This window comes from Anguilla rostrata, chromosome 5 (genome assembly GCF_018555375.3).
Source record: "Anguilla rostrata isolate EN2019 chromosome 5, ASM1855537v3, whole genome shotgun sequence".
NCBI lineage: Eukaryota > Metazoa > Chordata > Actinopteri > Anguilliformes > Anguillidae > Anguilla > Anguilla rostrata.
Genome location: NC_057937.1, coordinates 41,039,251 through 41,054,891, shown reverse-complemented (window position 1 = coordinate 41,054,891; position 15,641 = coordinate 41,039,251). Strand labels below are relative to the sequence as shown.

The following is a 15,641-nucleotide window of genomic DNA, read 5'->3' as shown; positions in this document are numbered from 1 at the left end:
TGACCGTACAGCCTAGTCTTAGCTCTTGTGGGACAGAAAGGTATTTTTAGTGAGAACCCTACAATCCAATTGTCTGATTAAGGCGGCCCACTTAATCCAAAAACAAATGCCCTTGCCTTTATACTTGAAGATAAGCCAATATTATCAGTTTTGAATGATGATGTTTACTTTTTCCTTCAATACATCTCCGAGACCCTCCCTAATCATTTTACTGGAAAATCAGAGCACTTAAGTAATAAAAGGCATATAGCTAAAGTCTATAAAATAACTTCGGGTCCACATCACTAGTTCATGGTATTCAATTTAATTTTGCAAACCGGAAAAAGAGCTGGTTTTCCAACAAAAATGAACAGCCAAGCTAATTAATCCCTCATAAAGACATCCAGCTACCAACACAATAGTGTTCGGCATTTCAGATTCTTTCAGTGATGTAAATAGTTTGATTCAGTTCATTATAAACTCATCCAACAGAATCTCATCCAGACTAGTACCAGATATGACTCATGTGGATTTGGACAAATCTCAAATCTTTTACTATGGTTGCTATAGCCAAATGCAACAGCATAGGATTGGTCAATTAACTGAATGAATACTGCAAAGCTGTTCATACATGATAAAGCAGAAATATATGATGGTTTTATATCTTTTTATATTTTTTTGTTTTTAATTCAATAGTTTTGATGGCTGAGATTTCTTGGATGTACTTTCTATGATTTTGTTAAACATGCAGTTGAGAGTTTGTGGGTGTAGTTTTTTCCACCCCAGTTTTGTATTTGATTCACATTTTAACAGCTAGGATTTCTAGGATGTATTGCTTTTTCTTGTTTCAGGTTTTGACAGTTGTAAATTCACAGAAAACTGAATTGCCCAAGTGTTTCATGCTTTGATAGCTTCAATGACAGGGAATTTATGTATGAGGTTCTGATTAAGTACCTTGCTCGAAGGTACAACTGCAGTGCCTCGTCTTGTAGTTACAAGGCCGCTCCTGTACACTTTACATTACACAGCTGCTCATCCATCAGAACGCATAAATATATTACAAGACACTATCATATATTTTAGTGGCATCACTGGCCCATACAATTTGGGAACAGGGATTATGCACTACAGGCAGATGCGCATCACTGCTAAGCCGTGCCTGGAAATTATACTTACATATTTCTAGTTTTTGTTTATATAAATCAAACATATATGTCAACTGCTTAGTGTCATTTTTATATTGCTCTTGCTCTGGACATCGGTATATGCATAGAGTTTGCCTAAAGAAACGCATCTGAAAAGTTGGCATGCATGCGCAGTATCCATTCAATGCATGTCCCCTCAGCTATACATGATACAAGGCACTCTGCCTGAATTATTCAAAATGTCAAGTATAATTGATTGAACACCAAGGCAGAAAGATTTATTATTCAGAAGACTAGCATTACATTTCCAGTAGCCCTTGCTTCCAGAACAGTGGCCCTGCAGAAGAAATAATGGCCCCTGTTAGAGACAGTTTACATTAAAAAATTATAAGATGTTATTATTAACTAACCAGATGGTCAGTTCTGCTGCCAATGTATGTGAAGCATGAAGTTTAAACTACGAAAACTTAATAGGGTTAGGAATACAATTTCCCAAGATCTTATCTGTAAAATCTTACAATTGAAAAGATGGCTTTGATAACATTTTGATGGCAAAATATCCAACCATTCATCTTGAACCAGATTACTATAACTAGTGTCTGCCATCAACTGCCTTAGCAACAACTGCCTTCCCAGGGAAGTTATTCAGTGGAATAGTGACACCTGCTGATTGTCACAAGTGCACCAGCACTTGAACGAAGTGAAAAAAGAGACTGGCTCGTGAGGCTACACCAACACTAGTTCAATCAAAATTTAACAGCACATTCTGATGGTCTGATCAATAAAACTAAAGTGTGCTTTAATACCCTTGTAAAAAGAAGGAAGCATGCTTTTATTTGGATAATTATTAAGTTTAGATAAACTGTGAACATTTGGTTTTCAAGTTAACCATAAAAAGAGGAATCTGTGAAAATGTTCTACCTCAAAGAAAGAAAACACTGGGAAAGTTCCACAGAAGTCTTTACAAACCTCCATACTGGCTGTGCTCAGCCTGAATTAATGTACTTATACTTATATCATAATGATGGTTATCATTAACCAAATAACCAAAGTGAGAGAAGAAAATAGTGCCGATAATGATAATGATCTGTTGGTTGAAATACTGTACAGTAAATTGTCACATAATTGCAAAATTTAACGAACCAATCCCTGCTGTCTACATTTACCTGCCATTGCTGTTTTATTTATTTTATTTAGCAGTGTGTTTCATTTATAAACAAAAGGATAGCTGACTTGATAATCTGGACACTGAGTTGAGGGAGTTTAATACAATATGAATGTCTCATTTTCTTTTTAAAATTCTGTTGGTTGAAATGTTTTGATATCTAAGATCCTTTTGTTAGTAGAAGGTACAATGATATTGAAACAATGCATGCACATTCTATTTAGAACTGGAACATCATCAGTAGAGCTTTAGCTAAACAATCAGCATTCAGGACCTGTACTGTCTGTTTTATAATTAATACTGAAGCATACAAAAGACAAAGAAGCTACATACTCTGTCTAATTTGTCTAATTTTTCAAGTAAGTTTGATTTAGTGGATGCAATTAAGTAGTTATTATATTCTCTTTTGGAATTCCCTTCCATAATTTATTACAGCAAGCATTTAGCGATGATTGATTTTCTGTTAATTTCTTTTTTAGACTTAGTGATGCTGCCGAATGGAAAGTGAGGCTGGTATTGAATCCAGACCAGTGGAGACTGCAGCAGGCAGTCTTACAGGGTGAGGCACAGATGGAGCTATAGCATCACCCAGGAAGGCAGGGTTTCAGTTGGCTGGGATGACATCATCTCATTGAGCACTATACAGCCCTGCTGGTCAATCAGGTGCCTACAGTCTGCCTGTACAATCGTACATGAAGTATCTTCCTCTGACCCAAGTCCATGCGAGTCTGTCCAAGCTAGACTACGGTACCGATAAATAATTTCGGTAGACATAATGTGCTTCAGAGGAGAGTCCATGCTTGTCTGTGTTCTCCCGAATCTCTAGCAGCGGTTGCTGCAATGAGCAATGATGAATAAGATTGCATATTCCAGATTGAGAGAAAAAAGGGGAATGGCATAAAGAAGCCTTTAGTTAACATTTACACAAGCCTAAAGTTCAGTGTTTATATGATGGGTTGTGTCATTAACGTCTTAGGAGTGCAAGAGAGGTGATGTCAATGTTTATATGAATCTATGCTTCACTTGAAACACACTACAGGCAAAATGCAAGTATGACAGGATGCTGTAACTAATTCTTCCAGGATTTCACTAGATATTAATAATACTATGACACTGCTTTACTTGAATATTGTTTAAATTTAACTCAAATAATCTACAGTCAACAAAACAATTTCTTTTTTGCAAAAATGTCACTGCCTGAAGAAAATTCATTTTATTTAGAAGCATCAAAAGTATTTATTTTGACTGGATGCAAATATGGGTGGGAAATACAACATCAGTGGCTGTGTTTGAACTTTCACAACTTGGGGCTGGAACAAATTCTAATCCCTGAGGCAAATGGCTTGTGGAAGGAGTGCCTCACAGATATGTTGGTTCTCCATGGAGAGAGGCAAAAGTTCATTGCTGAGCTGCAGAAAGGTCAAATGTGAGCTGCATCAAAATATACTCTCCGTTCAGTCCCCCAGAGCTTTAGAGTTATTTACTTGGTATTCCCGATACCCTCAAACAATTTTTCTCACATTTCATTGAGCAGTTATTTTTCTGAAAGTCCTCGGTACCTTGGAGTCATGGCACAGTTTTTGCATTCACTGCAGCTTTTTCTTCTCAATGTTTTTCCATTATCCAGCCAGCAGGATTCACCTCTAGCTTCAGGAACTGCTGCAGCACCCAGGCATCCTTCTGGGCATCCTCCAGGAACTCTTCAAAGGAAATCTGTCCTGACATAACACAAAACATTTCAAGAAATATTTATCTGGATAACTTTATCTAACATGGACACCATGTATTTGGTATATGATACCCACACTGTCAAGCTGCTGTCCCTGCTGAAAATTCCAGCTAAGGCCAGCTGGGATTCTTTAAGCTGTTTTTTCATCACTTCTAGCTGGTCATCACTGGTCACATTCTTGCGCTCCTAAACCTTAAACTTGATGCAGATATTTAAAATATTGCCTGAAGCAATCACACCAAAGTTTATTCATAAACTCAAGAATTCTGGGACTCTTTCTGGGGCTATTGTCCCATAATTAATGGAAGTAGATATGGACACACAGAGTTCAATAAGCTTGCATATGTGCTGTATTCCCTCAGTTGAGAATCTATATTATATACATTATTATTTAACCACATGGGCATTAAAGCTAAACAATACAGCTTACTATGTTTACATTTGTTTAAAAATGGAGAAATGCTGCTACTTAACTTTACTTTTGAAAATGTAGACAGTCATAAATGTGTTTGAAAACTTTGAATGTAAGCCTGGATGTGGGGTTTCTTGTAAGCACAATATGACGGTTAGTTGGGGTGTTTTGAAGCCTTCACTACTGTGCTTAATGAAATGGGCAGAAAATAAAAACGGTTTAAAAACAAAGGTAAGGAGATTGCTTTGATCTCTATTGACCTACAATCTTTATTTTTGTCAAGGAGTTCAAACATTCAGTCACGCACTTGGTCAGGTGTGAGGGAGTTGCTTTTGATTGCATCAGTATCTGAGGCCTGCTTTATTTTATGGAAGATCTTTTAAAAAGAGTTTGGAGAAAGGCAGATGACCTCCGCATGACAATGATGACACATAAAAGTGAGCAGTCTGCGAGTAAGTTGTGACGAGGAATGGAAAAGTAGTTAAGAATTTGCATGTTTATAAATGGATTATTTTTACAGTACATTTCTGTTGTCTTAGATTGTCCTATGTGAATTTCCTTGTTTTCATGAATAAACATAAGAAGCCGTTTACATTTCTCCTACCATATTGATAGAAATATACATTGCAATACATTACCTTCACTGAACAGGTGCTCTTATCCGGAGTGATGTACAGTAGTGAAAAACAGTGTTACCTCGAGGCATACAAAAAGGTGATATCACCAAGAAGGCACAGAGTCCCTTTTAAAGAAAAAAAGATAAGATTAGATAGATAAGTAGATAAGAACTTTATTCATCCCAGAGGTAAATTCTTATTGTGATAGCAGCATGACAAGACACCACACATTGTTGCTGTTAGGCACAGATCCATGATACGTAAGATAAAATGCAGAAATAAATAAAGAGAAAAAAACAGTTTCAGAATAATTTATGTAGAGGATGCATACAACAAGTGCAAATGTAACCTTAATGGATATATATGAGCAATTATTCTGGGAGATATGGGCTAAGGAAGGTTTGGCTAATTAGCATGACTCCATGTATCTGACTTGCATTTACATATGTACTATGGTGACCCCAAAATGAACGGCAACAGGTTTATGCGTGATTATTTTATTCAAAGTTGATCTGCGAAAAAACCTGCATTTCAAAATGAAACAAATTTTCACCAAAGTTAGGTTGTAATGTCATCCACACCTCCAGAAAGTTTGGCCTTCTAAGTGGTTGCCAAAATATTACTTATCTGAATTAGCATCACATGGTTATGTAGCAGTAATGAAAAGGTATGAAAAGGCCAACTTAGGCTAAGACTCATATTGATGATGTAGTGCAGAACCCCACACAGCTGCTCAGCACTGTTCAGGTCTTCAACACCCTCGGGCTGATGCCGTCAGGTCCATCTGCTTTGTTCTGTTGTAGTCTACACAGCTCCCACCTTAACTGGCCCTCAGTCAGATTCAGCCCCAAGTGGCCAAGGGGAGGGGTTCTACATAGTAAGCAGGGAGATGTGAGGTGACAACTTCCCCCTTGAGCAGAAGGCATCAGAAGGATCGCCTATCAAAAAGAGCCAATTATACATCAAGGATGGCCAAAGGGTGAAACTACCAACAAACAACAGCCCCCAGATGTAAGCTTACTGTTAGCTAAATCAAGAAGACTGAAGTCCAAACACATGACTATTGATCATCATACTGAACTTACACAAACTTTGTACTGACCACTGAACAAACTCAACACTCACTGACCATAAGAGAGAATCCCACAGACCAGCAGGCAGGCTTCTGCATGCAAAGTCTTCGGACCCCCTGGTATAGCATAAGAAAAAATCATTCATAACCTATGCTGGCCTTGTGTTTTACATCATTCTTTCTGTCTGGATTCCTGGAATATTTCCACTACAATTTATCCTCACTCTCACTTTCTCCACCTTCCTCATCTCCTCTTTGCCCCCCTCCCTGAAGGTGCTCTTCTTCCTATTAAGCATACCCTTAAAAATGCTGTTGACCCAGGGTCCATCGTTGGGAAAGCAGCGCACAGTCTGGGTAGGTAAAATGCTATCCACACAGAAATGGATGTAGTCTGTGATGCTTTCAGTCACAGCATTTGTATCCTCCCCATAAGGTTTACAAAGCTCCTCCCAGTCAGTGATATCAAAACTTTTAATGTGTCTAGCCTCTGGTGACCATCTTCTCACTGTCTTTTTTACAGTCCACAAACTCATAAAAATTTGGAAGGGTTAAGGCAAGAGAAACATGGTCGAAATATCTTCATACAATATTGCATACTACAATTAATGTGTTTGGGTGTGGTGTTTGAGATCTCGTAATAACTGAGTGAATGGCACCACCGGCTGCTTCCTCGTTAGCTAAAGGCAGAATGTAAACAACTACGATAGCAACATGAGAGAACTCATGAGAGAGATGCGCAATCGGCTCAATCTCCAGAGAACAAATCTGCTCTTTTACCATGACATGTCCTGAGTTGCACTACTTAATGTTCACAAGCACAGCAAGCGCACCGCCTTTCATCTTGCCGAACTGCTGATGATCTCTATCAGCATGTACAATCAGAAGTCCATTCACTGAAACATTATCATCAAGAATGACATTATGAAGCCACATTTCCATGAAGCGCATAAAACTACACTCCTGAAATTCATTCTTTGTCCCTGTTACTTCCTCAGGCTAATCATCTACTGCCTTGTATACACAATCTTGCCATTATCATAGTCACAAACAGCGTCATGTTGAAGAAGTGCCACAATGACTAAAAGGGAGAGAAAAAAACTTCAAGACTGCTGTGTTCCTCATAGTCATTACAAAACTTTAAAAAGTAACTTAAAGACACAAAAAACATGAAAAACACTCAAAAGAAAACACTTAAGACAATCAACTCTGAGCTGCTTTGAGCTGTCTTTCACCTCTGTGGTGCCATAAGAACCTCAATCAACTGCAGGTGGGTGCAGTCACTCACTAAGTTGAAGAGAATATCTAAAGGAAAAGAATATCTAAAGGGAGGAATGAATATAAAATTACTTTGTATTGTTTACTTGTTTGTGTTCTTGTGTTCGCATGTTCAGTTAGTTGCACCTGTTTATTTTGCAGGCACTGCTGTCTGTATGTGACCAAAAGAAGAACTAAGTAAACCCAAATCCTATGCATGTATTCTATTTATCAGCAGACCACTACAAATTATATTGTCCAAGAGATGACCCTTCCTCAGGGATTCACTAAAATGAGCTACGGCTGGTTTTTTTCATAGATAAGTTGTGAAGCCTTTTTCATCTTTTTCCTATTGATTACATCATCCCAAATGCTCCAGTACCACAATCATAATAATCTCCCCATTGGACATTCAGCTGCACCTTAGGGTAATTGTGGTTTGTTTTTGGGTTTTTTTAAACCTTAGGTAGAGAAGAATTCAGTGGCACTGGCGTATATTTACATTCTCATTGCTTGAACGGCTAACAGGCATGCATAATTGAGGTCACTGGCCTGAAATAACGAGGGAACTCTTCCACTACCTATTTGAGGATAAACTAGCATTTTTCACTTGTCAGAATTCTATTTAGTACACTGCACCTCTTTGATGAGTGAGTGGATTAGTTTAATGTTTATGGGCAGGCAAAAGCATATAGTTAGCAGACAAGAGAAGCATATTTTTGGTAAAAACAGGTGAAGCATATCAATTAATCTTTTGCTCAGGTTTAATATGCATTCTGGTTGTCTCGTCAGTGTCTTTAATTGGGACATGTGATTAGATACCATAATTATCCAAAGCAACGTACAACATTCATAAATTAATAAATCATCATCGATGATACAAAGTGTAATAGGCTAGTATTGTAGAGAAGGATAATTTACAGTTCATGCGTAGCATTTGTTAGAAGTAGGCTACTAGATTCTGCTGGAATGTTTGTGTGGTCACGCTTGACAAAAGCCACAATGACATTATATATTGTACGCCTGGTTACTATTTAAAATTAAAAAGTGAAAACACTCATGAATACCTTCAGATGAAGCCGGAAGTGGTTACTTCAACGATTGCACGCAGTTAGTTTTTGTCTGTAAATCCATTGCGGTCCTTATGATTACACCGTAAATTACCCCTTTTGTTTACGCTCAAGCTGTCCTCGGGAAAAGACACTCAAGACTGCTCTAACAAAATGTCAATGGTATTGTCGTAGCCGATAAGTGTAGGATTACAGTGTAAGTGTTGGACATAAATCTGGATAAAAGCATTGCATAGCCTGAAAAAAATACATAATTGCCGGTGTAAGCAGCTATTATATAAACATTGACAATCTCACCCCATTCTCTTCAAAATCACAAAAGATACAGTATTTATGTTTAATCAGAAGTTTCCCCAGTTACGTCAATTCCAAAAAAACTTTTTTTTTTGAATTCGTGTAAAAAATAAGACACCATTGGGACAGTGTATCTGAAACTTTGTGCATTTCCTCCAGATCGGCAACGTCAATTTCCTCCCCTGCGTTTTGGTTGACATACCCCATATCCACGGGAAAGCGCTCTCCTTGGTGCTGAAGTTGCCTCGTGACAACGAACCAAAAGAAAATCCCTCGCAGGCATTTCAATCATACAGCATCTGTTTATATAGAAAATACTGTATGTTTTCGGATTTTGACAAGAATGAGGCGAGATTATTATTATTATTTTATATAATAACTTATTACATCGGTAATTATGTATTTTTCTCAGGCTATGCGGTGCTTTTATCCAGGGTGCACTGCAGTTATACTCTTCAATACCATAACAGCAGTGCACCTTGCTACAGAGAGAAGAATATTGCAATATTGTGTTCAGATTACATATTGTAAAAGCAATGGGAATGGTATATTTTTAAACTATTCATAAGGTGGCTCATTTAGCCTAGATCACAAATCATTCATTTTTTTATGAAGTGACTTATCAGTTGAGACAGTAATTATTATGTTTTTTGTGTTTCTGAGACAATAACAACTGTGCATGTGTATAGGGTGGAAAATTGATATGATTTGATGTTGTACTCCACAACAGACTCATGACCAATGCTTGTATGATTAATCATGTACACTCCTAGACTGCCCCACCCAACTCTAAGACAGTTTCAATGATATCTTGATGTTTTCTTCACAGTTTATTCACACCCTTGAAAATCAAGCAATGGATATGCTGATGGCAAATTCTCTACTAAACTCACTCACAATTTCCAATTTCATTCTCATCTTTACAGTACTGGAGATTATTTTGAAGGATTGTGCCTGCAAAGCTGAGCACACACTCCTTTAAGCAAATTAATTTTTGAGCAGTTTTCATGTTGAAACACTTTGAGAGATGCTCAAAAGGCAAACAAGGGCCTTTTGGATATTCTTTGTTTATTATGAAATGCCTCAGTGTTTTGGGACCACTCTCCAGGTGATTAGAGTTATTTAGCTGCGCTTTATTTAATCCCCAGGAGAAGGTATTATAAAAGGTCAATCAACAAGGTGCTCCACAGTAGCTGGACTCGAGCTTCATCATAAACCTATACTGACATTTATTTCCCAGCAAGACCAATTATAGTCCCATAGGCTACAAGATCTGCTATTTATATTCTGGCGTACAGTATATCTTAATTATACACCTTAAATCCTTCATTGGAGAGGAATGGTTTTTCCAAACCCCTCAGGCCACTGAACTTGAAACCTATAAAAAGGAACCATAGGCGATAATTGTTGGTTCAAAAAATCCCTAAATGGCCACCATTTTGGGATGTATTTAAAGCAATATTATATAATGCATAACACATTTTTTATTTCTATACCTCAATATTAAATGAAGCAACTGAGGAGAGATAAAAGGGTTGAGGATTGTGCACCTCTTGGGAAACTCTCCTGCTCCTTAGCTGCTATACCACATTGTTCCCTGTCTTATTTATGCCATATGAGGAGATGACTGCTAAAAAAGAGAGGTAACTCTGCCAAGCATTACCAAGGAGTATCAATCCATGTCTTTGGCTCTAGCTTTAATGGGGATCAGTAAATTGACCTTTGTGGCTTTTCTCCCTGTCCCTCTGGGCAAGCCATGTATCTCTAATACTCATCCTCAAGACAAATCTAAAGTCCTTCTATGTGCTTTCCTTATTCTCTTCACCATATTCATCCTTGTACCTTAGGTGCCCAAAGAGCCTGATCAAAGACAGTACCATGAATCCATGACAGTCAGTATTCACCTCAGTGTCCTCACATCCTTACTGTTACACTAACAAGGACCATCTTTTTGTTTGTTTTATTTTGTTTGTTATTATTATTATTAATCAAAGTTCATGACAGAAATTCAGAATGCATTATGTACAGTACCTCCACCTGCTCAACCTCTGCCAGTGCACCCTTAAATATATTTCAGAAAATGAAACAATTTATAGCACCTAAATTGAGGCGTAGGTAATATATAATTGCCTGTTCTTTTCCACAACTCTACATCAGTAAAGTCATCTTACTCTGAGAGTAACAGAACGCATTAGTACTACAGAACTGATGGGCTACAGTATAACAAAGCAGTCACAAAGAAAAATCAGGCACTGATTTCATGCCAATGTCACCATTCTGACACTTAATGTAAACACCAGAGCATCTATTTGATAAAAACACTATTCATCAAAAATTGCATAGGCTATTTACTGGACTTTGAGCAACACTCCAAGTCCATGCCATTAACAAATCTGATGTTCAGTAGTGGACATCTGCAAAGAAATTGTGTTTTCATTTGCTACTGTCACGATTTCAGCATGCCTGGTTGAAAGACAGACACAAAACCAAAATGTTCGGGCCCTTTCAGGCAAGCAAAAAAAAACATGAATTGCACAAACAGAACACACAGACCTTTGGTAAAGTCATAAATACAAATGATATAATCAAATCTTCAGACTACAATCTTAGTTGACTATTTTAGTAGGCTACCTACTCACCCACACAGACTCAGAAATACAAAGTTTATCTCATAATTTAGAAGACTGCTTATTTATTTAAGCATTAATGTAGTCGCCAGATTCACTTAACTTAAGTACCTTATACAGTTATCTTGGACAAATATCTTACTCCGGAAGGGGACAGTCACTGGCACACAGGTGAAATGTAATGCTAAAATAAGCTTTCAAATCTTCTACCATTCATGACAGATCCTAACAACTATGCTCTACAAAAGAATAACAAATAGGCCTACATATCAAACAAATTTGGATGTTCATGTTAAGCGTAATGTTGAAAATTAAGAACCGAATTACATTAATTGCGGTGAAATTAAATGTTTATCGTCATGCATACTTCCAACTTATTTCCGAGAGTAATAGCTTACTACTGCCCTCTGTCGATTTTAAATGCTTACGCACAGAAAACTGTAAACATTCAAAACGTCACTTCCTGTTTCATTAAGTCAGGAAAATATCTCTGACAGCTTCCTAGATATTCCTGTTGCAAAGTCGCAAAACAGAATTAATCAGCCAGATTGTTGTGTTAGTGATTATTGAGACAGCGCTTTCGAAATTTTCGCCTTTGCCAAACGAATAATATCAGAGTGCAGCTGTAACTCTTTTCTACAGCAATGAAGGTGAGTTGGTTGGTAGCTAGCTCGGTTTGTTTCCGTTGGAATCTTAGGCTGTTGCAATTTCTGGCAGCGATACTGTCGTAATAATAATATTCAAAATGGTATTGATCTATGTTTGGAAAATGCGTTTGTTAAAATAACTACAGTGAAGGCTACTCTGAATAAAATTTTGGCATTATTTTGTTTAACGAGAAATACCCCTGCTCTCACCAGGGGCTTAGAACATAACGCCAAGCTGTTACTGCTGCAGGATGTTAGTATCATTACGTTAGACAGTGGTTTGGACAAGGGCAGCTACAGTAAGCAGCCTAATATGGGCCCTTGTTGCTTTGGTTTATTATCTGCTGATTACCTCAGCTGATACTGATGCATATGTACCTTGGGATATTATCATGGCGTGGCATCTCTATCGTAGCTTGCTGGCTTCATATCATTTAACTAAATAACCGAACAATGCTTCTATAAGATAGATCTAAAAAGGGTTAGTAGCCTAGTACTACAAATAATAGCTAACATTACATAAAACCAGTATAATGACGCGCATGACTAGTAAAACTACCACTATTGAGTTGCTACGGCATTCAATTGATAGCTAAACTGAAATTAAGCTTTACCACATCAGTCACTCACTTTCTGTGTTTGTAACGTCAGCTGTAATATATCTAGCCTAGTATTATGCATTTATGTCTTGGGTTATCTGACGGGAGTTATCTGAGTGGCCTATTACTAGGTACTCTTTTTTCTTTCATTTAAATGAGCGCACTTAAATGTAATTTACAATAATATAACGCAGTATATTGCACCTATTTCACTTACTCTTATTTTAGGCATAAAGGTTTTTTCCCCCCTCATTTTCCTGTCAGAACCACCATTTGGCATAGGTTATAATAATTACGACATTATCACCATGCTTAGCCATTTCTGTTGCAATTTAATGCATACATATCATTATGCAGACATATTAAAACTAGACCTGTTATTTCATCCTGCAGATTATATCCGTATCATAATAGTGGTAAAATGATCAGTAATGACACTGTTTGTGCATCATTCTTTGGTCATCATTACTGAGACATTAGGGGTTAATCAGAGGGGTGGTGTTATGGGGAACAAACTACTTTAAACCAGGAAATTGCAGGTATATACCAAGTAGGGCACTATTGTTGTACTTAATCAAAGTACTTCATCTTAATTGCTTCTGTTAATATCCAGCTGTATCCATCCATAATCTTAATCTTGAGTAATATATGATGAGATACTCTTCTAAAGTGTATAGGTAGCTCTGTGCGTCCTGCATAAATTTACCTGCATACGTATTTCTTAAGGGACCCAGCTCAGAAACTGAAGAGGTGGGGGAAGCCAGTTCATCACCTGACGTCACCGATACCGAAGAGCTGCCACCATATCTGCGTGAGGAGCCACCGGAAGGTAAGGCTGTGCCTCATTCTCTTCTCAGAAGAAGAGTGGATTCATGGGATAAACACTGTTAATAACTGCCTTCTCACAAAGGTGAGGAGAAGACCAAAATTTACTGAGTAAACCGTGAAAACCTGTGGTGAAATATCTATGGTTCTTCACAAAGATCTATGTATAAATATGTAACTTACATAGAGATATGTTGAGTTGTATTTTTAAATACATCGCATATTAAAAACTTGATTGGATTTGCATTTTGGCATTTATCAGATGCTCTTTTCAAAGTGATATATCAAGTGTGGCTTGGAATTTCATCATAGGGGTTGTCATGTTTTTCTGCACTGCTGACTGGAGAAACAAAAATCTCACTAGTTAAGACTGAAAAGAGGTCATTACTCCCAAAATGAAAATGTATTTTCATGCAGGAATGTCAGTGTCCCTGGTTTTCTGACACTTAGGAGTATCTCTGACAATATGTTTTTGCATTCGAAATATATAAAGGTGGGATGAACTCATGAAGTCACTGACAATGACAAAGGCAGCCTATCTCTCCATCTTAGCCCACTAGATGTGTTCATTATTGACATCTTTCATAGTGCTGCAGAATTCCTTTTTGGGGCCAGATGACTTACAATGCAGTAAGACAAGGCAGCAAAGGCATTAGAGCCTATAATACACATGTTGGGTTGATGGAGAAAAAACAGCTTTGGTTAACATATTGTGCCTTGGCACAGAGGTATTCCTAAAAAAACCTGCCAAAATCAAAGTGGCACAGTGTTATTTTCAGTGATTAATCTAGGACTGGCAGTGCACTTTACGTTCTTTCTGTTATGTGAAATCAGTGGACTGGTTTGGAAGTCTGTTAGTGATGGCTACTGTACAGTATGGATGGAAGTAATATGTTTTCTGAATCCTTGTTGACACAGCACTATAAATATTTCCTCACTCCACAATTTACACCTCATTTTGGTCAGAATATAAACACAAACCTCATGTGAATAAGCACAGTATTTGTCTGGCACATGTATCTGGCCCATAATTATATGCATATGATGGACTGGCCACCATATTCAATCAACAGAGCACCTCTGGGATGATCTGGATTGACTGCATTGGCTTCCATGTTTATGTGTTTTCACCACATTGTGACCATGGACATGACCATTTAGACTTACTGAGCTGCATGTGGCACTTCCTGATAGTTGGGATTTGATTTCACAAATAGGGATAAATGCTTGTTTATTGCCATTTCTCCTGTAGTTTTACTCATTCAAAATACACTACATGGCCAAAAGTATGCGGACACCCAAACATCACACCCACATGTTCTTGTTGAACATCTCATTCCAAAATCCTGGACACTAATATGGCATTAGTCCCCCCTTTGCTGCTGTAACAGCCTCCACTCTTCTGGGTAGGCATTTTGTCTAGATTTTGGAACATGGCTGTGAGGATTCACTTGCATTCAGCCACAAGAGCATTAATGAGGTTAGGCAATGATGTGGGGCAATAAGGCCTGGCTTGCAGTCGGCGTTCCAACTCATCCCAAAGGTTTTCGATCGGGTTGAGCTCAGGGCTCTGTGGAGGCCAGTCAAGTTTTTCCACACCAAATTCGGCAAATCAGTTTCTTTATTGAACTCGCTTTGTGCACGGGGGCATTGTCATGCTGAAGCAAGAAAGGGCCTTCCCCAAACTGTTGCCACAAAGTTGGAACCACACAATAGTCTAGAATTTCATGATTTGCTGTGGCATTAAGATTTCCCCTCACTGAAACTAAGGGGCCTAGCCCGAACCATGAAGAACAGACTGAGATCATTATTCATCCTCCACCAAACTTCATAATTGCCACTATTCAGGTAGTGAATGTTGCAACCGAGAACAGACTATTTTTACGTGCTTCTGCACTTGGTGGTCCCGTTCTGTGAGCTGGTGGGCCTACCGCTTCACGGCTTAGCTGTTGTTGTCCCTAGACGTTTTCAATTCACAGTAACAGCAGTTGCACAGTTGACTGGGGCAGCTCTAGCAAGGCTGACATTTGATGAACTGACTTTTTGGAAAGGTGGCATCCTATGACAGTGCCACGTTGAATGTCACTGCTCTTCAGCTCTTCAGTACGAGCCGTTCTACTGCCAATGTTTGTTTATGGAGATTGCGTGGCTGCATTCTTGATTTTATGAACCTGTTAGCAATGGGTGTGGCTGACGTTGCCGAATC

At 38.1% G+C, this 15,641-nt stretch overlaps 1 protein-coding gene across 1 annotated transcript in view; it reads left to right on the top strand.

Annotated features, from left to right (window-relative positions):
• Window positions 1–11,817: 11,817 nt before the first annotated feature.
• The window catches only part of LOC135255282 (transmembrane protein 263-A-like), a 69,418-nt gene continuing 65,594 nt past the window's right edge, over window positions 11,818–15,641 (top strand). The window contains exons 1-2 of the mRNA XM_064336235.1: window positions 11,818–12,014; window positions 13,337–13,439. Coding sequence (XP_064192305.1) covers window positions 12,009–12,014; window positions 13,337–13,439 — 109 coding nt within the window. The 5' untranslated portion in view covers window positions 11,818–12,008. The remainder of the gene's footprint in view (window positions 12,015–13,336; window positions 13,440–15,641) is intronic.